Here is a 26283-nt window from a genome sequence, read left to right as displayed (position 1 = left end):
TGAGAGCTAGAGAGAGAGAGAAAGAGTACCAGAGCGTAAGCAAGCTTATGTCCAAGAACTGCCTAAACGAGGTGCGGCCATTCCACTCGTCAAGGAGCCTAATTTGTTCCACACCCCCTCTCTTCCGGTAACAATGTATTTACTTCTGATGTAAAAACGTATAAATACACATTGTTAAACGGAGACACACGAAAAATGCAACAAACACAAAGCATACGAGAATTATTGGTTTGGTAACTCAAACAAGAGGCCGCTCGCTGAGTGCTTATACCTTATATTTCGTATGCCTTGGCGCGAATATTCTGTTCTGAGCAGCGCCGGGCGTGCGAGAGCAAGAATGGGGTTGGCTCTGCCCAAGTGCGTTTTTAACTGTTGTTGGCGGCGGTTGTGTCGCTCTGCCAAAGAACTTTTTTTGTGTGTGGTGTGTCTCGCGCGCGCGTTTTTCCTCCTGCGTGGAGCAAGCGTTTAGGGAAAACCCCCCCCATGTGAAATTTGTATAATGTTTTGATAATTACATACATATATTTTTCATGCTGAGATGTTCAACGAAACACGGGAAAATGCATACAAAATCTCGCAATGCTAAGCTTGTGTATGCAAGAGTGCAGCCGCAGTAAAAGTGAAACTAAATAGTATACAGGAGTGAAAGAAAGAAATACACAAGTAAATAAAGAAGAAAGCAAACGGAACGGCGTGATAGAGTTTAATCAGCCGTGAAAGGAGTAAGATACAGACGGTCAGACGCCAGACAGAGACGACTGTCTGCCAATTGAACGTAGTGCAACGAACCCAAGGATTGACTCCCAGTAGCCACCAACCACCACCACAACCTGCTCCTTTTGCTGGGTGTGTGTGTGTGTGTATGTGCGCGCGAGTGTGTGTGTGTGTTGACTCATCGCCATTCCCAGGAAGCTGGCGCTGGCTGGACTTACCCAGAACCCACAGAAGCTCGGAGAAAGAGCAGACAGAATATCGATTTTACTTGTTTCCACTCATCCGTTGAAGTAGAGGTGAGAGGTTTCACAATTAAAGCGACGAGTAGGAAGAAAGCCGATAAGAAAAACCGAAGGACAACAGGAACGCAAATCTCAGCAACATTTCTCAACGAAACAAAAGCCAATCCTCAAATGGTAAACCCCAAAAGAACGAACGAGAAAGGTGTATGCTGCTGATCGATTGGAGACTGGCAATGCCCTAACAGTTACATTTGGACCCATGAGAGAGAGAGCACTAGAACAGTGCACTGTGAAACCGCAAAAGAAACAGACAGAGAGAGAAAAGCGAATATTATCTAACGGAGCTGCAAATACTCTAAAGGTCTCTCTCTCTCAGGAAGCCAAATACTCACTGAAAGGAGCAGACAGTCGTACCCCAAAGACAGCTCAACCCTGAATGTAAACTGAATGTTTTGTACTTGATCTGGTTATTTATGGGCATTGGCTACTTTAGTCGAATTATTGATTTCAAATGGTATGGCTAAATAGAAGGAAACCAGGATAAGTCGATAAAAGTATTCCTATATGTGGGTCCATCCACAAAACGGATCATTTGGGGAAAAAAGGTGCTATAAATCATATCCACTGAGACTTTTGGTTCTCTTCCATTCAGTGATTTTTTGTGACAGGCAGCATTTACTCGTTTGCATTGTATGCTAAGCAAAAGCTCTCCGCCTCCGCTTCCCCCTCTACCCAACCGGGTACTCTCCAAAGTCTCCACTCTGCTCCAGCATGCACCGGAGGAGAATGGAGGAGAATGCATGCGTAAACATAATTTACGGTGCTAGTTATGCTCAGTGGCTCAAGCTTTAGTTCAAATTGATATATTTCTGTATTGTTTGAACATCATCTGTGCTGCACAGCGGATGTGGTTTGATAATAGCCCCGAAGAGAGGGACGGCAGACGAGAGAGAGAGACAAATATGGTGAGATTGAGAGAGAGCCGGAGGAGAGAGGAGAGAGGAGGAACTACTGTTGTCAAGCTGAGTGCGTCGGATGCAGATGCAGTCACATGTAACTGACAGTCGTCAAAGTCATTTAGTCAGTCAGTCAGTCGGAGCAGAAAAGGTACGGGCGGATAGGGGGCTAGGGGGCAAAGCGGTGGAGCGGTAGATCGGTAGAGCGGTAGAGGGACGCCAGTTTTTAGTTTCAGTTTCTGTTTTACTTTTACGTTTTCAATTTTGTCAGGCATTGTTTTTATACCCAAGCAGAGGGTATGCTCGATCTCACCAATTTACACAAACAACATGATACTATGAGGTATATGAACCCTCATGGGGTCTCATTTAGTTTGTCCAAACATTTGCATATGTCTAAATGGATATATGGAACTGATCCCCAAGGGGTATCCTACGGTTGTGATTCACCCTTCTCGCTTATTTCATTTGCTCTTGTTGCAATTCACTAACTCGTGCCAGGGGTCGTCGATTTATAAATAGATATGTATTGTTGTGTACTCATATACACATATGTATTGTACATACATACCTACATAGATGTACACAGAACCAACCCCCCAAATGACCATCCTCTTTGATGATGCTTCTCCCATCGTGGGTGGGTGGGTGTTTGGCTTGGTTTGGTTTGGTTCGTTCGATTTTCCCTTTGTTTTGACCGGCCCAGGGGCTATTTTTGCAAAGATCTGTAATTGAGAAAACAAGCCCCCACCCCAGAGAGCCACCGCGAGCACCCACGCGCACTTTTGGCGCTGGAAAGAGCCAAAGAGGAAAGGTCACCTGCTCTATATATAGACAAATGATGTGGGCTGCGGCACCACTCATCGTCCCCCACCAATCATCCCACTTGGCCGTAATTCAGTGCTGTTATGTCTTTATAATTGAGGCGCTTCCATATACAAACACGAAAATGTTTGACAACTGCCCGTCTGGATGGGTATATACCACTCGTATATACCCGTAATACTATAATATTTCATCATTTATAATGAGCTTTGTTTCTGTTTCTGTTTATGTTTTTGGCCCCCCCACCCTTCTTCCCACCCCATTTTGTGGGTTGGGTTTGGGTATTTTCTGATGAATCACGGCGAATCGAAAAATGAAGCTTACTACTTTTGTTGTTGTATGCAAATGCAAATTCGATGCCTCCTCCCAGACTCTCGTGTTCTCGTATTCTCGTATTCTCTTGTTCTCCCGTACTCGTTTAGCATTCGCTGCAATAATAAACGTGAATGAAATGAGTGTACTCGCTCCTCAGTGCTCTGAGTCTCCGAGTATCTGAGTATCTGAGTGCAATGTATGTGCATATTGATTAGAGGGAGGGCATATCATATCAAATGGAACAAATATGTACATACATGCATATTATAATTCTACATAGACTATGTTCATAGGCATCATGTATCCCCCCCCCCTCCAAGTAGGTCTAGGCCGGTCTGGGTCCAAGGCTTCGAAGGATTCATAATCAGCTGTCGCTTCAATGTCTGAGTTATAGAAATTGTCTGATTTCTTATCGATTCAGCAGCTCAATGAAACTTAAGTGTTTCATCATAAACAGCACATACTCTTTAGGGTATACTTTTTCTTATAAATAGGATTGAAAACATATAAATAAAACTATAGAAAATGCAGGTATATTTATTTGAATTTATTCAAGTGTGAAACTATTTGGATTCAATGATTGTTTTGGTAGTTTTATTGATTTAATAATCTCAAGGATTTCTATATATTTTGATGGGAGTACTATGTAAACATTCGAGGGGTTATTTTCCAATTGGAAAATTTCGTTAATCGAATTTAGGAATGGAATAATAGTTTTCTTTTTGGAATTAAACGCTTTTCCGAGGCAATCCTAGACCTCCCTCAATGCCGAATGCTTGGAGCAGGGACGTGCCCAAATTAAAGGGAACTTTTTTGTTTGTTTGTATTTTTCTAATATTTCATTGCGCCGAAATAAAGTGTTCGTGATGCGTATTTGATTGTTCGGGTCTTTCATGCATTTCTTGGTAATTTAATTTCAAGGCCCCAAATCTCATTTGATACACTTTGCCACGCGGGGCACGTCCCACATTCGAGAGCGACCCGCAACCTTTTCCTCGCCGATGCCGTGTCGGATGCTGACCTCTCCGACGAGATTAACTGGCCCAAAGAGCCACCGAAATGACATTTCTGTACACATGAATCTGTGCCGGCCCCACCGGCATTCGGGCTGAAACAAGTTATGTAATTGTATGTAACGGAGCCAGGTCGGTCTTTGGTCTGTCAAATTGCTTGAGTTGGCCCCGATTCATGGTTTAACTCATGATGGAATGGGCACTGGCACTGGCTAGAGAGTGGAGGAGAAAACGCGCAACGCAGTTTTCCAAAACCAAAAGAAAACATTTATTAAGGCAAATTTTTGTAGAAATTTCTGGCTTCCCAGCGAACGACGAAAGCAAGATGCTCTTTTGTGGGTTCCACACTTGATTGGAGCTCTAAAAGATATCACAATAAAAGTATGAACCCAGCTGCTCCCATATCTCTGAGGGGGCAAAAGAGTATCCCCAAGAAACAGCTTTAAAAGCAGGGAATGATAGGATTTACTTGATCATAGAATAAATGGGAAAACTTCTGTTTTCTGGAATGCAAAAACATGTTGTTATTAGTGTATCCTCCCTGGGATCCTTACCTCGGTGAGGGTATCGGCGGCAGGCATTCAATCAGCATTTCGATGGCCAAACGTGTGCGCAGCTGTCAAAAGGCGTGAAACACTAAACACCGGCCGAAACAACAAACAGGCCACAGCCACAGCCACAAATGCACGTACACATATAATAACTTCCTGGTAAAAGTTGTACACATCTCGGATGGATAGTTTTGGATGGGAGGGATCTGGGGGGATCTAGGGAGGGGGTCTGGGGACGATGCCTGATCATCATACTCGTACTTGGGGATGTTGTTTATGGGTATAGGCCGCCCGGGAGCCACATCGTGCCTAGCACAATGGGAAATGGCTAAACAAAGATTGCCCGTAAATTTCGCCTCAAGTGAGACGAATGGTGGGGAGGGGGGAGGGGGAGGGGGACTGGGGTGGGGTGAGGCGTAAACGCTTCCCATTTAACCAAACACGGATGGAATCGGCTGGGATGGGATGCGATGAGTGGAGGAGCGCCTCAAGTGACTGGAGCGCCACTTGAAGTACAAAAGTCGCTTGTCAAACAAAAATTCACTCGCTTTTTGTCTGGGGTTTCGTTCATTCGTTCGATGTTTTGTCTATTTTCGGCTGTTTTTTGGAGCTCATAAACACATAGATACCATACCCACAGCTGAACAATACGAGTGGCTTGTGGATTGTCTATTGTGGTGTGTGTGTGTGTGTGTTTTCGGAGTCAAATTGTAGCCAAGGTCAGGGGCTCTGTGAATGAACTGAAGCGATGACAGCTACAGCCACAGCCACAGTAGAAGCTGAAGCTGAATCTGAAGTGGGTTGAGGGACAGAGTCAATCAATGAACCGCAGCCAAATACCAAGATCAAGTACAAAACAGCCCAGAGAAACAGCAGTCGCCTTGTTTCTAAGTAGCATCTGAATCTCTGCAGAATTTCACAAGCCAAGCCAGCTGTAAATGCCCGCATAGCCAACATCCGCACCAGCACCAGCACCAGTCGAAGCCCACGCTTATCAAGAGCCACACTTGTGCTTATCAGCTGCAAGACTTGGCCGGCTACAATCGTGCCCTGATGCCGCCGCTGGACAACACCGACTTCAGCAGCGCCTGGCGACATGTCAACAACAATTCGACCAGCAAGACCTGCGCCTACCACCAGAAGGCCCCGCACCATCCGCAGCAGCCCCAGGCCCATACCCAGTTGTACCACCACAACACATGTCCGCGCCAGAAGAAGGCCTCAGCGATGACAGGGCCGGCCATAGGGATGTGCCACCAGCAGCACCAGAGGCGATCCCGCTCGGCGTCCGCCAAGCCGCGGCGCAATAGCTCGTATCACTCGTACGACGATCTGGACGCCTCCTCGGCGGTGGCCAGTGCGGAGCGCAAGGTGGTGGCCAGCCTGAAGTACCTGTGCGCCTGCACGGGGGCCACGCTGCGCAATTTGTCGAAGAAGACGAAAGATTTACACGCCAAAAACTATACCTACACCAAGGTAAATAACCGTAATAGTACTCAAGAAAAACAGCGGGGCGATACAATACAATACAATAAAATACACAACAATATTTTCCATATTTCGCTTTGATGTTTACCCTTCGTTTCCGATGAGTGTGTGCCAGTCGCTGACTGGCGGCGATGTCGCTCGGCTCCGGCTATGTTTATACAATTGTTTGCTTAATTGTTTCGACAAACTAATTGTTTCGAATTGCATGCAAGAGTTTGAAGCGCAGAAATCGATGCGGAATCGTTCTTTGAAATGCTGCGAATGTCTTGGAGGCAAAGCAATCGATGAGGCGATAAAATACAAGCTAAAATCGATAAAAATTAATCCAATTTCAAGCAAGGATTCTTTCCACTTTGAAGCCTAATCTAATAAATAAATTCACTCCATATATAAGTTGCAATCGATAAAACGACGTTTTTTTTAAGATGATTTGACTTCCAGAAAGGATTCTTTCCACTTTGAGGCCTAATCTAGTACAAAAATTCACTCCGATGAGCGATAAGCAATCGATGAGGCGATGAAACACAAGTTACAATCGATACTTCGAGCAAGGATCCTTCCCACTTGAAGCTTAATCTCTCTCAGATCGATTTTTAGTCGATATTGCATGAAATCTATCGATAAGTGCAGGCTGAGTGTTTGCATAAATAAATCAAAGAGCCTCTTCCAAGATGATTTACCACCAAAAAGCACTCGAATAAATCATACTTAAGTGGCAGAACACCCAGTGTTTCCTTCACTTTTGACGTAAATGTGGATTGAACAGGGGCTGCTGCCGCTGCCATAATGCGTCATTAATTAAACAACCCAAAAAAAGAGAACAATTTAAACAGCACACAAAAAATACCAAATAAATAACAAATAAATTAAATAAATACAGGCGTACATGCGTCTATGTATGGCATATATGTACATTGTACAATACAAAGCGAGAATAGCAACAAAAATATTTTTTGGCAGATGCCACTAAGAAAAAGTCGCTGCCGCTGCCGCTGCCGACTGCCGGCTGAGCGGATGATCGTGAATCGAAATTGATTAAATGTTGCCTTCACATTGTATATGTACGGGCGTGCACATATGTACATATGCACATACATACATATAAATGGATAGATTGGGGAAGGGGAAGTCGAAATCAACCAGCCGAAAAAATAAACCAGAAAGCAGCAAGATCACCAGAGGCAGCGGCAGCGGCAGAGGCAGCGGCAGCGGCAGTGGCAGCGGCAATTAACCTGAAGCATGCTACAATTAAATAGAAACAATTGCAATTTTTGTTATGTATTTCGTATGTTTTCGTTTTTGTGCAGAGGACAAGGGTATATTGTGTTTGTATCTACTTCTGAAGGAGGGCAGATTCCCTGAAATTTCCTGATTGTTTCGCCTTTTGTGCTCCTTGGCTTAACTATAGTCCTATTTGAGAGGTATTCCATAGTCCGAACGCTTACCATTCGTGTACTTTCTTTTTATTTAGATTTCTGGATTTTTAGCAGGAAGCTGCCAGCAAAAACAAAAAGCCACAAGAAAGACAATGTTTTGCCAGCTGTTGTTATTATAAATTCTGTATTTTCTTTAATGAATTAAAGAGATTCTTGAATCGCAAAACATTGGCATTGCTAAATGGCTGAAAGCGTAAAACGGGGGTCGCACCATTTTCCCATTCGCTTTGGCTTTGGCTCTGCATCCCTCCCCGCCCCCCCCCACAAGCCCCCCCCCCCCCCCCTAACATGTTTCTTTCGGTTTTGTTCATTTTGCAATTTGCAAGGCCATTTGGAAAAATTTCAGCTGTTTCCAGACCAAAAATCTCCTCCAAAACGAACGCAATTTATGCACAATTACACAAAGCAACAACAAATTACGATACGGTGGGGCATGCGGCATGCGGCATGGCGGCCTGCGGACCGCCACTTAACGCCCCGAGAAAAAGAGATTTTTTTTTTCTGTTTGAGTTTTGTTGTTGTTTCATGTCTCGCTGAGAAGTATGTACATAATTTGCTCTTTACGAAATATTAAAGTACTTCAATAAAAATTTACGAAACGCGGCCAAAGTGAACTAAACATTTGAGCAATTTCTGTGCTCCCTTTTGTTTGTTGTAATTAAAGCGCATGCGGGCAATTAATTGGTTCAACATGAAATCCGTGCCTGTCCGTCCGTCTGTCCGGCTGTCCGGCTGTCTGTCTTGTGTGGCAGTGTACGGCCGTGTGACCCCACGTATCGGTGCCTTTCGAGTCGTGTTTGTGTTTGGGTTAGACATTCTTTCGAGTGTAGCGAATATTCCAATGGAACTCCACGAAACAGGAGTTGAATCAAATCCCAACCCAGGCTGGGTATTTCCAGCTTCGATTCATATTTTTGTATGGTCTCTGACATCTTTTGGGTTCCCTTTGTATTGTAAGTGTGGCTGTCAGTCAAATGTCTTTTTATAGCTTTCAGCCTCTTGTAAATACCCTGCTTTTCTGGGGGGGCGCCACCCAACTACGCCCCACGCCCCATGCCCCACGCTTACACGAACCTTGCGTGCCCTACCCTCTGGGGCGGCTGCTCGTTTATGTATTCAATTCCCTCTGCTCGAGTGCTCTGCTTATTCATTCACAACTCGTTTAATGCTTTCCTCACGCCGCCTTCTGTGAGTGTTGCGTTGTGTTTGGTATTTGTTATTTGGTATTTGCATAGTTTTTACATAAACACAAAAGGTATTTTGTAAAATTCTGCCTCCTTTTTTTGTTGTATCGCTGCCGCTTGTTGCATGATTTTCTAATTGGAATTTTAATGCTCGGGCGTTGATTAAAAGCGCAAATATGTGAGGAATTTTAAGGGCCCCTACGCTACAAGTAGGGGTACCCCCACTCAAAGGTGTGTGCAATACAGCATTGGGCCACAAATTGGCTACAAATACAATTAGTGGATGTCGGGAGCGTCCAAAACTTACGAATTTATTTTTCAAACTCGAAATAAGTATTCTCAAATTCTAGAACATTTTTACGAAATATTTTCAAGTTCCCAACTTAATTTAAACAAAAAGCAAATCGAAATCTGTGTAGATGTAACCATTAACATATTTTTAAGCGATCTCTAAAACGTTTAGGGATGGTAACCCAACGATAGTTACCGATAGCAATCAGAAGAGTGTTCGAAAATAAATCTTGTGAGTTTTGAGGCTCTTATAGGAAAAAAACAGTTTAAAAAAACCAATATTAACAATTTTAAAATATTTTCCATCAGTTTCAGCGAGTATTTAAATTATGGATAGCCTTATCGAGACACCAAGAGATCCTAAACATTTTTCTTAAACTGTTTATTCTCTTAAGACTTGAAAATATATATTTTTTAATTGTTTTTATTATCTTAGAGCTAGGGAATATATTTTTTTGACCTGCTTGGTGGCTCTTAAAACTTAAGAATATATTTTGTAAATATGTTTTTATTCTCCTTAAACTGGGTAATATACGGAACATGTCGACTTCGAAGCACATTTAATGTAGCAAGAGGCCAAGAAATTAGCAAGGAATTTATGTGTGTACCAATTAAAATACCAGAGACCACAAAGGCAACTAAAATCGGACAAGACATGAACAAATGCCACACGAAACGGAAATGGAAATGCCAGACAGCCGAATTTCCACAAAAACAAACAGTTTTCCGCTCCTTCCAATATACACAAAAAACAATTTTGCACAAATTGAACAGTGGGAAGAACGACATCATGTTTATATTGAAAATATTTAAAAATTCCTTTTGGACTCGTATTAAGGGGAAATAAATTAAATATATACGCACGTCGGAAATCGTTGGCTAAATTTAGACGAATGATAAACGACTGGACCCAGGAATTGGCAGAGATTTTTGACTTTGACTTTGGCATTGGTTAATATTCCAGAGATACGTATGTATAATTATGGGGGGATTTTATTGGGCTAAGATTTGAGGGTATGGAGCAGGGTATGGAAGGGTATTCACAGCCAAGAGCGCTCCCCCCTTCAGGAGATATTCGATTTAAGATAATACTATACCATATGACCATCAATTTAATCCAATTTCCGCTCTCGCTTCGTTTTTTGCAGCCCACGTGGCGCCTGTGGGGCGAGGAGCACGAGAAAAATGCTATTTTCACCGTCTACCTGAAGAAGGTCCGCTACCATCGACCCACGCCGACGGCCAGCAATGTGAGTAGCAGCTCCCAGGTCCTAAATCACCTCCTAAATCAATTACCTAAGTGGCTAACAACGTTCCCTTCCGCACTCTGAACTTGCAGCAGGACTCAGATGATGAGATTTCCCATCTGGAGTGGGAGACAGTGCGAGTGCGCTTTGTGAAGGCGGCAACGCTGGCCCGCCTCGTGGAGGCCCTGGCCACAGACGACGGGGAGCTGGAGTCGACGTTCATCAATGTGTTCCTCTCGACGTATCGCACCTTCTCGACGCCCAAGCAGGTGCTCAGTCTGCTGACCCAGCGGTACGATGCGCTGCACGACAAGCACTTGGAGGAGCTGGAGCAGGCGCAGCAGAGCGGCCAGGTGGAGGATCCGGCCTACGATCCGCACGCGTCCATCCATGAGCAGCACAAGAAAACTCTAGTCTCGGCGCTGCACGTGTGGCTCGACGGATTTCCAGAGGACTGGCACGAGGACAATCTGCAGCAAATCCTGGCGTTCGCCACCAAGCGGCTTAAGCGTTCCGATCTGCACATCAAGGTGCTCAATCGTCTGGAGCGTCTCATCCGGCAGTCTGTCTACGGCAACGGAGGCGGAGGCGGTGGCGGCGGCGGAGGAGGAGGCGGCATGGAGAACAATGGCCTGCCCTGGCTAACGCAGGCCCAGCAGGCTCAGTTCATGATTCCCACGCACTACGGCTCCTCGTACGACCTGAGCGAGCAGTTCAATGGACTGTATCTGACGCCCATGGGCCATGGTCCCATCTACCGTGGGCCCACACACTTCCTGCAGGCCTTCCGCTTCCCCCATGTGCCCGTGCGACACTTCGCCGAGCAGCTGACGCGCATGGACACGGAGCTGTTCAAGCGTCTGATACCCCACCAATGCCTGGGCCACACCTGGGCCCGTCGCGACAGCGGTGGGTCGGAGACGGTGGTGGCCACCATCAATCAGTTCAATGCGGTTCTCTTCCGAGTGGTCTCCAGCATCCTGATTGATCGCCTGAAGCCACAGGTGGGTTTGAGCCGAGCTCTGATTTATTTCCTGTACAATACTAATCCAATAATTCCAGGAGCGCGCTTTGAACATTTCCCGCTGGATTGACATTGCCCAGGAGCTGCGCATGCTCAAGAACTTTAGTTCCCTCAAGGCCATCATTTCGGCATTGAATTCCAACTCGATCTATCGCCTCTCCAAGATCTGGGAGTTCCTGCCCAAAGAGAGAGTAAGTCCCGTACCCTTTTTCGGGGGATCACAACGTGTGCTAATGGATTTCTTTCCCCCCCCTACCAGATGGAAGTCTTTACGGAGCTGGCTCGCATCTGTTCGGAGGACAACAATGCCTGGACCCTGCGCGAGGTACTGAAGCGCGAGGGAACGGCCAAGAACCCCGACCCGGGCAGCGATCAAAGCGATCGGCATCTGCAGAAGCTCATCCTGAATCTGGGCACACAAACATCCCACGGAACAATACCCTACTTGGGGACATTTCTCACCGACCTGACCATGATCCACACGGCCAATCCCGATTATCTCACCGAGGACAAGCTGATCAACTTTGACAAGAAGCGCAAGGAGTTCGAGGTCCTCGCACAGATCAAGCTGCTGCAGGGGGCGGCCAACACGTACAACCTGCAGGGGGATGCTCTCTTCGATCACTGGTTCGCCTCGATGCCGCTCTTCGACGAGCGGGAGGCATTCGAGCTGAGCTGCCGGCTGGAGGCACAACCGCCGGCGCCGCGCAAATCGGTGGTGAGCACAAACACCTCGCTGACCAACACGACGGCCTCGTCGACGGCCTCCATCATAGGCCACCGCAAGACTGACTCCATTCACTCCAATTCGAGCAGCGGGGCCGGCTCGCAGTTCTACTGTGAGCTGAACAGCAGCACCAGCTCCCGGCACAACTCCCTCGACAGGGACGCCCACCATGCCTCCCTCATGTCCGCCTCGAGTAGCGTGTCCAACCTGTCGCTGGACTCGAGTAACTCGGGCGGCCGCCAGTCCGGCAAGCTGACGCATTCCCAGTCCGTGGGAAATGGCCTCAAGTCGAATGGAAACGGGACCACCAATGGCGGGGGATCGCCGCACATCAATGCCCAGCTGGTGCAGCCGACGGGGGTCACCCCGCAGTCCGCACCGGACTTTTACATCATCCGTGTCACCTACGAGACGGACAACATCGAGCTGGATGGTATCGTGCTCTACAAGAGCATCATGCTCGGCAACAATGAGCGCACTCCGCAGGTGATCCGCAACGCGATGCTCAAGCTGGGACTGGAGGACGATCCGGATCGGTTCACGCTCGCCCAGGTGCTGCCCGACAAGGAGCTGGTGATGCCGAAGAACGCCAATGTCTACTATGCGGTCAACACGAACTACAATCTCAACTTTATACTGAGGCCGCGCAAGGACGAGGGCGTGGCTGGCAGCTAGTCCACAGCGGTGCCTCTGTCCCAGTTATGGTGCTTGGGATACGAGGGCCAGGAGTAAGGAGCAGCAGCAGCAGCAGCACGGGAGGAGTGTAAATAGTTTAGAGCTCGATTCGCACATGACAAGAAACTGGAGAACGAAAACCAATTCATATTTAAGTTATTTATTGAGCAGAGAACGAGAAGGAGGAGCCAGTCCCTTCGATTACGCGTAGTTGTTTCGACTTGAACCCTCCCCCCAGCCCCAACCCCGTCAATTAGTCCGTAGGAAACTTTTGTAATCTCTTATTTTTCGCAGCCCCCCGCAGGAGTTTGTTCATAGAAAGCCGAACACCCAAAAAAACCGAAAAAACACGCACCCACACATATTATATAGAGACTCTACTGGAATATTTGCTGATATTTACATACATACATATGTACATGTACATATACATATATTTATGTATATACATACAAGATAGAGGAGAGATATGCCTATACAAAACGTTGATATTCTAAATGTGGTACAATAATTTTTGGATTTTGAAAGTCGGTCTTTAGTTTAGCCAGGACTCGTACTCCTTGTCTGTACTTTATTTTGAGAATCTTCAAAAACACACACACACACACACACACACACACACACAACCAAACACACAACAGAGCGTACTCGTATTTGTATAGATGTTTTTTTTACCCACTGTACGTGTATTATAAATACAAAAAATACAAAATACTATATACACTATATATATATTAAGATATCCGAGCGATAGGTACGATTTGTACGATTCGATCGCCGAATGGAGTGGAGTGCACAATTATACGGTTAAGACATTTTTTTTGAGTTTATTTCTACACTTAAGGCCGTCAAACGAGAGGAACGGCGACAATTAGTATACATATGCGATATACACACTAAGGATCTACATACAATATATATATATATACATATATATTAACTATGAGAGCTATTTCGAAGTAAATTGCAAACAGAAACAGAAGCAAGCCCCGAAGAAAACCGATTAATTTTGTAAATATATAATATATAAATGAAATGCGTAAACTTGTGTTCTTCTTCGAAATAAATTGTACCAAAAGCAAACCAAACTCATATTTTAATGGGATCTGATGGAAGCTTGATTGATTTTTATAATAGAAGTTTGTGTCTCCGTAAGTGATTTATTGACTTAAAAGCCGAATAATACTAGTAATAGGAAATTGCATTAGGATGTTTGAATGAGAAATCCCTCGCAGCGAATTCGTCATTCCATTCAAAGTTTTTGTGAAACGAACAGAACTGATTTCCAACTTTGATTAGCCCTTAAGCCCACCGACAAGTCAACAGAAGAGCTTAACCCATTTCTACACATGCAAAAGGCACCAGACAGGCAGACACTCGACAGAGAGAGGGAGAGTGGGGGAGTGGAAGAATAGAAAAATCCGATTATCAAGCAGCTGATGCCAACAGAACTTGGCCAAGGCTTCAAACCAAATCAGCATCTGCAAGGCTAGAGCGAAGGCTGAAGCTGTTGTGGGAGGGGGGAGGGAAGCTCAGGAGGGGCTAGAAGAACAGAGACCAAGTTAGCGGGTCAAAAAATCTCATTACATTTGCCAGGGATAGAACCCAAACTCAACCCAAACACCCAAAATGGAGGCAGTAAAACTGAAATAAATTACTTTTTTGGCTTTTTAACAACTTTGGGACGGAAACGAAAACAAGTTGCACCTCCACAGCACAAGCGTGACCCTGCGACACTGCTCCACCCCCCCTCCCGTACAGCCGAACAGCCCCTTGCTCAACCACTTTCTCGGGAAAACAAATTTCTGGCTTTCTTTCCCCCTATCCCATCCGCCTTTTATAATTTTTGGTCCACACAAACTTTAATTAGATCACTTCAATGACAAAAAATAAATCTTTTGCCGCAATAATAAAAGCCAAAGGGAAACAAATTGAGATGGAACCGAGGGAGAAGTACGGATTGGGACAGGGACTGCGAGCGGGGACTGGGGACTGTGAAAGGGAGAAAAGCTCTCGAAAAACAAACTTTCACGAAACTAGTCACTGAAAATCCGCATCAGGCATCAAATGGAAATGGAAATGAGTTGACTTGACTTGACAGGGGGGAGGCAGTGGTTTGCTAAGGAGGTGGTGGTCCGAGCGGGAGGGACCCCGTTAGGGTCTGGTCTGGTCGGGTCGGGTCGGGGCTGGGGGGACGGCGGCGAGAGTGAGGGTGCGACAAGTTGACATCAAAGTCGAGTTGAGTGGGTGAGTGTGATAGGGGGCGTTGTGTGCGCGCGCTAGTGAAAGCTCCGGGGTTAACAATGACGTCATAGTTGTGCAAGTCAAGAGCGAAGAGCAGAGGCAGAAGCAGCAACAGCAGCAGCAACAGCAGCAGCAACAGCAGCAGCAGCAGAAGAGGAACAGAAGAAGAGCAGAAGTAGATGTAGAAGCTGATGCTGATGCTGAAGCTGAACAAAGGTGAAAGCAATTTGAAACGTACTACAATGGCATTTCGTCATAAACGACGAAGAAATAATCAATAGAATAGACCACAGGGACAGGCAGACACAATGACGCAGCCAGAATGACATAATTTCAGACAGACAGACACACACCCACACACCCACACACACTTGCACACATACTCATGTATTGGTAGATATACCACACTGATAAGACAGGCCAGGGTTGACCCTGTAGGTCAAAACAAGAAATTCAATTAGAAAAGTTCTCAACGAGAGAGCGAGGTGGAAGCTGCAAGGAGAGGGGGACATGACGACAGTTAGGTTAGCCTTCACCGCCTCCCCCACCACCCCCACCCATCATTCCATTCCATTCCATTCCATTTCCCCCTTTTACTCATCAATAACATTTCCCCCAGCGTCTGCCACCTAGTGCCCCAGAGCACGTGTACATTCCCTTTAACGCCAGGGAGAAGAGCAGGAGAAGCCTTCAAACAAGAAGCAACAAAGAACAAAAGAGAAACGAACGAAACGAAACCGTTATTTTACCGTTGCCTTCTTTTGTGCGTTCGCAAATGCAACAACGTGTCGTGCTCACACTCGCACCTCCAGGTCTCTCTCACACAAACACAAACACACACACGCACACAGCTTCCTCTTGTGGAAAGAGGTCCTCTGCTACCTGACAAGACTCTTTTGGTTTTGCTGGTTTTTCTTATATGTACTTTCCTTTCGTGATATTCCTTTCGCTCTGCTCTGCTCTGCTCTGCTCCACGCCGCTCCTGTCACACATACAGCTTGACGTTTCTCTGCCAGCTGTGTTGAGCTCTTGCGTGGGAGACAGAGCAGAACAAGCGAGCGACAGAGGGAGAGAGAGAGAGAGAGCGCGAGAGAGCTTTTCGCGAAGCTTTTAAATAGTTTGCCAGGCAGAGGCTCGTTACCTGCTGCTGCCGCTGCAGAACCATGGCGTGCAGGGTGTGTGGGCGCCGTCTGGGGAGGCTTTTATGATGGTTGCTTGGCTTACTTGCTGTTTGTCGGATGGTTTTTTATGACTACACTGAGAGATAGTAGCGGTAGGAAGGTTAAAATAGGTTGTACATAGAAGGCAGAAGTGCACACGACTACACGACTAAAGAAATTTCATGGAACCTAAACATTAAGTATACGATATGATACGATAATTATGATTGTGATGATGAATAGTTGTTGATTAATTCAACCTCCTTCCACATCGAATGTCATATCCCATTCACAGCTAATTTCTCTCAGCGCACAATTACGTCTCCATTTGAGGCACATGGCTCGCGCAGTGGCTCTGGTGCCCATAACAAACGTAACAAACGTAACGAAAACAATTACACGAAAGAAATCCTCAAAAAGCACACGGGATACGAGAGTTTGTCCCTGTCCCTGTCCCAGTCCCACCCACACGACAGTCCCCTGGCCACCAGCTCACCGAGAATTAAAACAACAAAATCCAAACAACGCAAACTTTGAGTGCAAAGAGAGTGCAAAGCTCGCCTGCCCGTCGCCAGACAGTCTCGGCGGGGGCTCTCTCCGCTCTCTCTCTCTCAGTGGCTCTCTCTCCTTGCGGAAGCCTACCAACTGAAGGAAAAGCTTTCAGCCGAACCAGAGGCGAATCCGAAAGCAAAGCCTCCCAAGTAGTCAAACGGTCAAGACGCGGAGCTCCGCCAAAAATCCAGGGAGCGAGCGAGCGATAGAGAGAGACTACAAGTCGCGCTTTGTGGAAAAAATATTACCCTAAAATTAATTGCAAAAGAAAATCCGAAGAATCCGAAAAAAACCCGAAAAAAACGCAAGTGCAGGCCCAGCGGAATTGCCAATTATAGGCTATCAGAGGCAGCCCTGGGAACTCTTCCATTTTTTTTGAGTGTAATGTGTGCAACGGTATTCCTGCTTGAACCGTGTTTTTTTTTTTTTTTTCGTTACGGGAGCATGCCCATAGCATGTAGATACTGCGTAGACCAGGCCAGCGGATGAGGGCCCCTACGGACTTCAATCTGAATAGAAATTGGGAGCCACCAGGCAAATAAGAATAACCTTGAAGGCTTCTTCTGGCCAAGGCTCCTCCTGTGCCTGTGCCTGTGTACTACAGGGGCTCTTTTGGAGGGCTCTCGCGTACAACATGGCGTATGGTCGATGTGGTGAAAAGTATAAAAATAATTAAACATCTGTGCATGTGCATGTGCGTGTGCGGTGCGTGCGTGCGTGTGTGTAAGTGCCAAATAAAATATTAAGCAAATAAATACGGGAATCAGCAACTCGAATCGACTCCCGACTCCCGACTCCCGAGTCCCGGACTCCCGATACCCGATTCCCGATTCCCGATGACGCATTCCAGAGAGTAGGGCAGAAGGTTAAATTACACAGAACGTCAGATTCGCCACCACACTTTCGGAGTGGTTAAGTCCGAATTCGGTTACGTTATTCGGACTCGGACTCGGAATCGGCGGAATACGGAGTACGCAAGTTTGCCAGATTATAGGCGCAGCCGAGAGGCAGGCGTAGGAGAGCGGAGCGGAAACTAGAAATCAGCTAAATCAGCCAACGGTACCTAGTCCCACAACCACCCCCACAACCAACCCCACTCCCCCGCCCCCTCCCCCCGACGACTACCATAAAAGCACCATAACAAAGTTGTTGTTGTGGCTCTGGAATGCTGCGAAAATGCGCATAAATACCGAGTGAAAAAATACTATACCACAAGCGAAAATTGCCCTAAAAATAAACCGAAGTCCTCTGGAAAGGATTTGCCCAAAAAATCGAAGGAAACAAAAATATTTCAAAAAAATTAACTCAACCAGAAAATGTTTCTAGCTCTTTGAGAAGGAGAGAGCGCGGGAGAGTGCCAGTCGAAGGAGAGCGAGAGCGAGCTTCGGGAGAGGAGAGAGAGAGCTGCTCCGAGCAGCGTGGCGAAATTCACCACGATAAAATACAACAAAAAAAGAGACAACAAAAAATACTTTCACTCTCGCCAGAACGCGGCGGCGGGTGGCAGGCAAAGGCAGGAAGCGCATAAACTGACAGACAGCGAAGAGAAAGAAGAAAAGGAAGAGGAAGAGGAATAGGAATAGGAAGGGAGAGACTAAGAAGCAGAAACAGAAGAAGAAGAAGATTCAGCAGAAACAGTGCTGGAGAGAGTGAGAGAGGAACAGTGAGTGAAAGCAAGGAACACATCCGCAGTGCAAAGGGAAAACTTTTTGCATGCCACAAGCAGCAGCAGGAACGGCAGCGGCAGCAGCAGTAGCAGCAGCTGACTGTTGCAGAAAGCCTGACAGCGGGACGGCTGCAGCAGGATCCGGACAACACTGTTGCGGACAGGACACGCGTCCGGTCCTGTCATAATCAGTTCAATAGAAGCCTCTAGCAAACAGCGGCTCAGCGGATACGTCGGACACACCCGAACAAGCGCAGCAAGAGGCAACTTTAATGTATCCTTAGAATTCCAGACAGGTGAGCACATCCCAAAAAAAAAACTCAAACAGGGGAAACGCAGATAAGAGCCGCTGTGTAAGCGCCTGAATGGAGTTGATTTATGCCACATTCATTGTGCAACAGACTCGTAGATACACGAGTAGCCGTAGCCCCAGTGCGAGGGCTCTCAAAAATCAAAACTTATTTCCTTTGGGGATTGTATGTGATGGTTCTTTGGAGTAAGTGTGACTTCAATTATATTTTCAAGGATCTATCTGTGTAATTATTCTATTCAGAGAGAGGAGACATCCTTCTAGAAACTCTCAGAGGCGAATAAAGCCTAGAACTTTCTGGAATCTCTTTCAGTTCATAAAGGGACATTCCTGTGGTTCATAAGATATTTCTCTGGTCTTCAAGATGCGCTTGGATTTAAATCGTTTTAATTAATCGAATCACAGCTGGCATGGGATTGAGTTTAAAAACACTGGCCCCCCATTCTTATAGAAGCCGCACTTCGGTCTTGGTTTGCATCTGATTTTATTGCCCAAGCGTGCCCAAAAAATCAATCTCTCAAAAACATTCTACACCTTCAAGGACACTTGTACTTGCACCCGCTCCTTGTGATATCTCAAGTGGTGTTCCAGCACTTGCTCCCGCCCCTTCAAACGCACTTCAATTAGAGCGTTTTCATTCTCTTTCTTTCCGTTTTTGTTCGCTTTTTTCGTTTTTCTCTCGCTGCGATTTCCCTTTAATTGTGGACCGCCCTCGGTGCAGTCTTAATTTGCATACATTTTGCGCCCCATCCATCTGCCTGCCCCTCGCGCCACTTACATCCGTAATAACCGCAACTCAGCTTCAATTAAAAGCTCAGCCATCAATTATGCAGAGCAAAAATGCTGCCAGCGGACCGAAAAGAGGCAACAAAAAAAAAAGAGCGCTGCATTTATTTGGGGGGCTGCCCCGAATAATAACCGGAATAATAACTGCGAAATCATTTTAGCCGTGGAATCAATCATGCAAATATTGGCGATAATAAAATGCCCGACGACCGCAGGAATAAATGCCAAAAATCAGAAATCACAAATCACGAATCGGAAATCAGAAATCAGAGATCAGAATTTCATTTTCAATTAGCGAAAAGCTGCTCCAAATTCAAACATCACTCATACGCCTAGTAATGTCCTGTCATGTCGGACTGTGCGCTCTCGTTTTTGGGCAATTAATTAGGCGCCAATTTTAATTAAATGTCAGCCGTTCGGCCAGCACTTGCCGCCGCCTCATTTTGGGGGGGAACCGGGCACCGGGGACCAGGGACTGGGGGAGACAGTGAAATAACCCATTAAATAGTTATTACGTAGTTGGCCCAGGTAGGTCGCAGCCACGAATGTGTTTTTGAGTCAATTAATTTCTCGCCCGAATATTCCGCTGGCACCAGGCACTATCATTAATAATGGTTTCTGCTATTTTTGTAGGTCAAGTGCGGCGGGTGTATCCTTGAGGCTGTGATGGGCAGGTGGAATCAAGCCACTCCTGGGGATAGGCTCTGACTTACACTCTGATATCCGCAGGAGTCTGGCATCTGGAAAAATCCCAGTGGCAATCGGAGCCACATCCAATTGGAAATTTGTAGACTCCTGTGCCAGTTCCTTTCACCTGTCTAACCTTCACTCTCGGCTCTGGGCTCTCCTTCTCGAATATCGATTTGATGGGCACCCAGCGGCCATCCACTGCCATTCCCCACAACTTTAATTACGAGCAACATAAACTAAGCCCCCGTCCCAGCCCCAGCCCCAGCCCATGACCAAGCCCAACCCAAAAAAGAAAGGAAAGTGGAAGAAGGAAATTCCGATAATTGTTTTATGCTACATTAAGGTGTGGGTGACGCCCCCAGTCTCAGTCGGAGCCCCATTCCGACCTGACACCATCCACAATTCTTTCCTGGTTTTTCTTTTTCGGCTGGCAATCATTAAGTGGCCAAAGCCGAGCCTTTTCTCTATAACAATCAATCTTTGCGGGGGGACCAGGCACTGGCACAGGTGTCCAGTCAAAAGGAATGATCATTAAAGGGCGGGCGGGAGGTGGGCAGGCACGGGGCCGGGCTGTCATATAGAATAATCCTTTTTTTTTGGTGTTCATCTATATATTTACGGAGCTCAAACTTGTGCACTTCAAGAGCTCATTAGGTGGAGAACCTTGAAGTGGTTGGACGGGCAGGGGCGCAGTCAGTGGCAGGACTTGTCTTGGGAATGTTGCAAGTTTCCCCTCCTAATTCACTTAAGACTTTCAGTTTGAGTTGGGCAGAACTCACATAGATACACGCACACACACACACACACAGGGATGGAAAATCCTTCAGGCAAAAGGTGGCAATTGAATGTCGGACTGTGCTTCTCCGTCTCTCCCGCTCCCGCTCCCTCTGTCTCTCTCGCTCTTTGTGTGCGGCTGTGTCCTTTAAGTATCTTGTATTAAGAAAGTTTCCTCCTTACTACGGCCATTGAAACGATTGCGGACCCACTGAGCGGGAGGGTGGCGGAGCGGGGGGTGGCCATCCATTCAGTAGTTTTCCATAGGCAAATAGAAAAATATTAATAAAACTGGAATTGCGATTTGTCCTCGCCACTTTTTCCATTCACTTCACTCCCTTTTTTCCCTTTTTCAATTTGAGCCAGCAGCTAAAGAGGATATACTCGCAGGATAATAGAAGTGTGTGTGTGAGCGAGAGAGTGCGACTCGTTTAACCTTTTTTCCTGGGCCCATCCTCAGCTAAATTGCTTTAAATGGCGGTGCCTCGGCTTTGGGCTGTGTGTCTGTTTGGGGCCTCAGCAGGTCCATCGGTGACACTAATTGCTGGCTTATTATCCTCGCCTTGGCAGCGGCTGTGGGTATCCACGCAATCCAACGATTATGATGAGTCTGATAAATTATATTGGGGATACCCTGCCCTGCAGATGAAGGGGGAAGTGCCCAAGCTGAAACGAGTGCAAACGAATATTTGTACCATCTTATTTGTCAGTTTGATCTCAGTTTGATGTGAGTTTTTCAAGGGATATTCCTTTGTAGGAGAATACGGTGCTATCATGAATCGATTTCATCGGATTTCGGTCCAAGTTCTCCTCACAACTAGAAGGACTCATATATTGTGAGCTGCAAGAGAATTTTTAATCGTAAATTCTAGTCCCGCAAACGGAATTTTAATTGCAAAATATTTTCCACGATTTTTGGGCCATGTACCCCTGTGGAAGGGTATTTCGTGCCCCATGCTGCATGGCCTCTTCTTGTCTGAATCATTTGTTTGCGGGCCCGTTTATGTATTTATTATTGATTTGGCCATATGCCCCCTTTTAGGTTCATTTCGTTTATTTTTGGCTTTTATTTTCATGACAATGAGTGGTTTATTAACTTTCAGTTAGCTGACATAATAATTAAGGGTCTTACGGGTTGAATGGAAGCCTCCATTTGCTAGGCAGGCAGGCAGGCAGGCAAAAATGTGCTCTGCTCTGTTCCCATTTTCTGCCCTGAATTTATGGCAAACATAAATGGAATTTCGCATCACTTTAATAAGCGAAAATGGGCAAAAGGGAAAATGAGTGAAAGGCAAATGAAAAATGTGGGTTCCTTTTCAATTACTGCATGCCAGAGCCGGAGTCAGAGCCAGAGACGGAGACGGAGACAGAGACGGACACAACAGGGAAATGAATGTGTTGCATTTGAACTATTCGAAAGATATTCATCATTCATTTCCCATCAACACATTGCCAGTGTCTCGGCTGGCCGTCCATAAATTTCCATTTTCAAATGCACAAATTCGTAGTCATCGTAAAACGTTGCAAATGGCATCAAGGAAAACAACGAGAAATTCCTTGCCGGGGCCTAGCATATTTCTAGGACTCCACTCTTGGCCCTACCCTTCCCCCTCCCCCTCCCCCTGTACTCGTACTCGTACATGGGTTGCGTTGCGTGAGTTCTTCATTCAACTTGAGACTTTGTCGACTCGAGTGGTTCTTGCTAACCTGAACCCGCCTCCGCTCCCCCAGATACAGATACAGATGTGTGTGTGTACCCGCACTCGCTCAAGGGTATATGCCCTAGAAGGGGGCTATGTAACAGGCAGTCCCTCGGACCCAGAAAAAGCAGCATAAATGCATTGAATACCCATTTATGGATGTGTTTCCTGTTTCTATGCCGTTTTTCTCTCAGTGTAATCCAATCAAAGACTTCATTGCCATATCCTTGTGTCTACATCTACTATGTGCTGGGTATCATTCAGTCGGAACACTTGAGTTTCCGTCTCTTTTTCTATATTTTTTTTTTTGTGTAGACAAAACTTTTCGTGACTGGACAAAATGCTGCTCGGCGTTTTGTAGGAAATGCCAGCCTGTCCCGGCTGTCCTGTCTCTCGTTGGCACACACACACACCCACACACTTCTTTTCCTCTTCCCCTTCCTTTTCCTCTCCCTTCATCACCACTTCCTCAGTTAGTTTCATTTGCCTTTAACATTTCCACACATTTCCTCCAATTTTTTGTTGTTGTTGCTTGCTGCCGCTTCTGGTTGCGTGTCTGTGCATAGACGACCTACTCAAAGACAGGGGCCTGCGAGGACAGGGCAGGATCGGAAGAGGGGCAGGGCGAGAGAGCTCCCAGCGAGACGACGCTTTGCATATTTATTTTATTTGATTTCTGTTCGCTTCTTTTTGTCGGTTCGGCAGGGAGCTGATACCACTAGTATTCCTGCTTATATAACGAGCGCGACGTGTGATTAAAAATTCGTAATTTGCTCGTGTATTTCCCTGCCCCTCTGACCCCCTGCCCCCCTGTCCGGCCACCTGGCTAACCTGCTAACCGTCGAAGAACCGTCTCCTTCCGACCGTTCTTTGTGTGTCATGTTTTTTGTAGCATACCTCGAGGCGTTCCACTTCCCGTCTTCGTATTCGCCTTCATGTTGTTGTTTTTTTTGTATTTTTTTTGTTTGTTTTTTTGAGCGTGTTGTGTGCCATTTTTGTTGCTGCTGCCGCTCTTCGTGCTTCATTAATATTTAATTAAAAAATCAATAGTTGACGTGTAAGTCAACTTGGTTCGTTCTTCTTTTTGTGTTCTTTCGGGGGCTTCTTTCTGCGACGTTCTTTAGGCCCGTTCTGGCCCTGCTCCGTGTCTAACTTATGCATGTGCATTTGTGCATATCTTATTATAACAGATTTTCGCTTCGTTTCGTTTCGTGGCCTACGTGACGCTTCTTTGAGGGGCCTCCACCACGCCCTCGTCCAGAAACAACAGAGCCAGCAAATTGAAAAGGTGCAAAAACACCGGCAAGAGGAGGTGAACAGAGATCCCCATGTGCAGCATGTACTACACATATAGGAAGTACTGCCAGATGGCTTAAGTAAACAGAATTCTTTATTCTTTTTGCCGTTTCCTTCGCAGTTGTTCGGTCTTTTTGCTGGAAAGTTATAGGGAAACGATGGAGATACACCTGGGGTCACAGTTGATGGAACTTTGGCCCTTTGGTTCCCAAAGAGAGACGGTAAATTGGACAGTAGCTTGCTGGAAGCTGAACTCTCTTCACATCAAGTTTTGATACGTTTTATTTGAATTATTGCACACAGATATGTATGTTTCCACGCCATCCTTGAGCACTCGTACCACATGCTCAAAGCTGATTAGTACATTAATACGACTATACATGTGTGCTTTGAGTGTATAGGTGAAGCCATGCTGTTCTGTTCGTGTACAGATTTGGGGATGAAGAGCCATGCGCCATGCTCGGGCTTTGTGCAGAGTCCTTCGATGGTGGATGGCGGATGGTTGCCCTTGGCGTATCCATATCTCTCCTCGATGGGCGGGTAATCAATATCGCCTCCAGGGGCTGGCTCCAGAATGGAATTTGCTCTTTGATTATGCAATTGCTGCTGCCACACAAGTCGCACAATCCTTTGAATCTAATAAATACTTAACTCTGAAATGCCTGCAGAAGTATGCATGTATTTCTATTGTATGTTTGTTAAAATATTCGCATTCATTCGGAAAACCTTCACACGATTACTCATCTTCGAGCACGTTGCTTTTTCTGGCTTATAAGCAGTTTAAGAACAGCGGAAATATGCCAGAAGAACGAAAGAAAATATAAGAAAAGAAAACAAGTCACGTAACTGCAGAACTGCTTTTCTTATCGGAATGGAATGGAATGGTCTGAGAGATCTTCTTCAAGATTTATTGACGGGAAGCGGCAAGTGGGAAGTGGGCGAGGCACCACACCATCCCCTGTCCCCCCCCATCTGTCTCAGTCTCTCCCACCTTTACCTTTATTCACGCGCAATTAACCCAGTTACAAGTTCGACATGCCGCACACAGGGGCACACAAAGGCCTCCTCTCTCCGATCCTGAGCCATCCCACACACTCGTGTACATCCTGCATTTATCATAATTACTTCCCCAGAAATTTACCAAAAAAAAAAAGAGAGAAGAAAAAACAGAACACGGGAAAGGTAGAGGCAACCAAAAAAAAGGAAAGCCCTGATGATGATGATGATGAACGCTGATGAATGCTCGGGGGCGAAATGCTTGGCGAAATCCTGCGGCTCCCGGGTTAATGTTTTAATATGCCTCGGGCACTATTAGGCGCACTTGAAAAGCTGAACATTAAATGCCAGTCGCGTATTAAACATCCATTATTAATGCCAGGCTATAAAGGGTTTCCGCCCTCTGGCTTGCCTCGTGTGGCACACATTTGGGGGGGCGCAGTCCTGTCTCTCGAAGCTCAAACATCGAAATGTGCTTTCCAATTATTTGAAAAATGCAAACAACTACGAAAATTGCACTGCAGCATTGGACCAAACGGAAAGATGCACACACACACACACACACGGATAGGGGCAGGGGCAGGGGCAGGCATGTAGAACATGCAACATGCAAAATGCAAAATGCCTAGGCTCGAGTGCCATAAAAACTGGAGTGAACAATATACAAAACTTATTTTCAAATCAAACAACAGCCACAAAAAGCCACGACAAAAAAGGCGACCCCGGCCAGTGGAGAGTGGAGCGGAGGAGTGCAGGAGGGAGCTCTGTGAGTGCGAGTGTGAGTGTGAGTTAGAGGGGCCAAAGACAACAACGAAACAGTTAGAAGCAAGTGCCATCTGCTGGCAGTAGACTGAAATACAAAAAAAAAGCCGAAACAAAATGGAGAGCAGAGACCTGGCGGCAGTGGCACCAAACCAGAGGAACATCCCAAGAAAGCTGTCTATAAGATATGTACGGCCATTCTAGGAAAATACCGAAGATACGGCCACGAAAAAAGTATATAGATCGACGCTCGATCATTCTAAATGGCGCATCAGGCAGATAAAGCCGCGTCTGGGGAAGTAAAATATCTACAAAATATATCTATTCCACTCTCGAAAATTGTAAGGAAATAATGCTTCAAAATCCATCAAAGCCATTGAAGCAGACATCGTCAGACTGGACAGAAAAACAGCTGTTTCGTTGTTTTACTCCATTTCCAAGCCGGATTTATTCCTTTTCAAAACTTTCAAAATATCAAGCCATCTCTGAACAGTGCCTGTATCTGAAACCCATCGGAAAGTGCTCCTTTATGATACATTTTTTAGTTGCCAATTCCCACAGAAGCCAGTCCCAGATATTACTCAATTATATGTCGCTTTTGGACCACTGTGCGTCCCATGGACTGCCTGGCTGGCTGGCTGGCTGGATGGCTGGATGGC

At 46.1% G+C, this 26283-nt stretch overlaps 2 protein-coding genes across 10 annotated transcripts in view; both read left to right on the top strand.

Annotated features, from left to right (window-relative positions):
- The first annotated feature begins 318 nt into the window (after positions 1–318).
- Positions 319–13275, top strand: Rgl (Ral guanine nucleotide dissociation stimulator-like). The gene is made up of 6 exons (XM_033384147.1): positions 319–1130; positions 5529–6092; positions 10164–10265; positions 10355–11266; positions 11325–11477; positions 11546–13275. The coding sequence occupies exons 1-6, from the start codon at positions 1128–1130 to the stop codon at positions 12686–12688; spliced, it is 2877 nt and encodes a 958-aa protein (XP_033240038.1). The 5' UTR covers positions 319–1127; the 3' UTR covers positions 12689–13275.
- Positions 13276–17732: 4457 nt separating this feature from the next.
- dysc (whirlin protein dyschronic) overlaps positions 17733–26283 on the top strand; it is a 30922-nt gene continuing 22371 nt past the window's right edge. For 5 of the 9 annotated variants that reach the window (XM_033382307.1, XM_033382306.1, XM_033382305.1 and 2 more), the window contains exon 1: positions 17735–18606. The gene's annotated coding sequence lies outside the window, so the exon portion shown is untranslated. Of the gene's footprint in view, positions 18607–26283 lie in introns of all 9 variants that reach the window. The other 4 variants (XM_033382303.1, XM_033382301.1, XM_033382302.1 and 1 more) reach the window with 1 other exon arrangement.

This window comes from Drosophila pseudoobscura, chromosome X (assembly GCF_009870125.1).
Source record: "Drosophila pseudoobscura strain MV-25-SWS-2005 chromosome X, UCI_Dpse_MV25, whole genome shotgun sequence".
Lineage (NCBI taxonomy): Eukaryota > Metazoa > Arthropoda > Insecta > Diptera > Drosophilidae > Drosophila > Drosophila pseudoobscura.
This window is presented reverse-complemented; position numbering and strand designations above follow the sequence as displayed.

Excerpts from the sequence above, each read along its gene's own strand:
- Rgl (XM_033384147.1), top strand. Across the intron at positions 6,093-10,163 it reads AAAACTATACCTACACCAAG|CCCACGTGGCGCCTGTGGGG; the intron begins GTAAATAACCGT and ends CGTTTTTTGCAG. Across the intron at positions 11,478-11,545 it reads AGTTCCTGCCCAAAGAGAGA|ATGGAAGTCTTTACGGAGCT; the intron begins GTAAGTCCCGTA and ends CCCCCCTACCAG.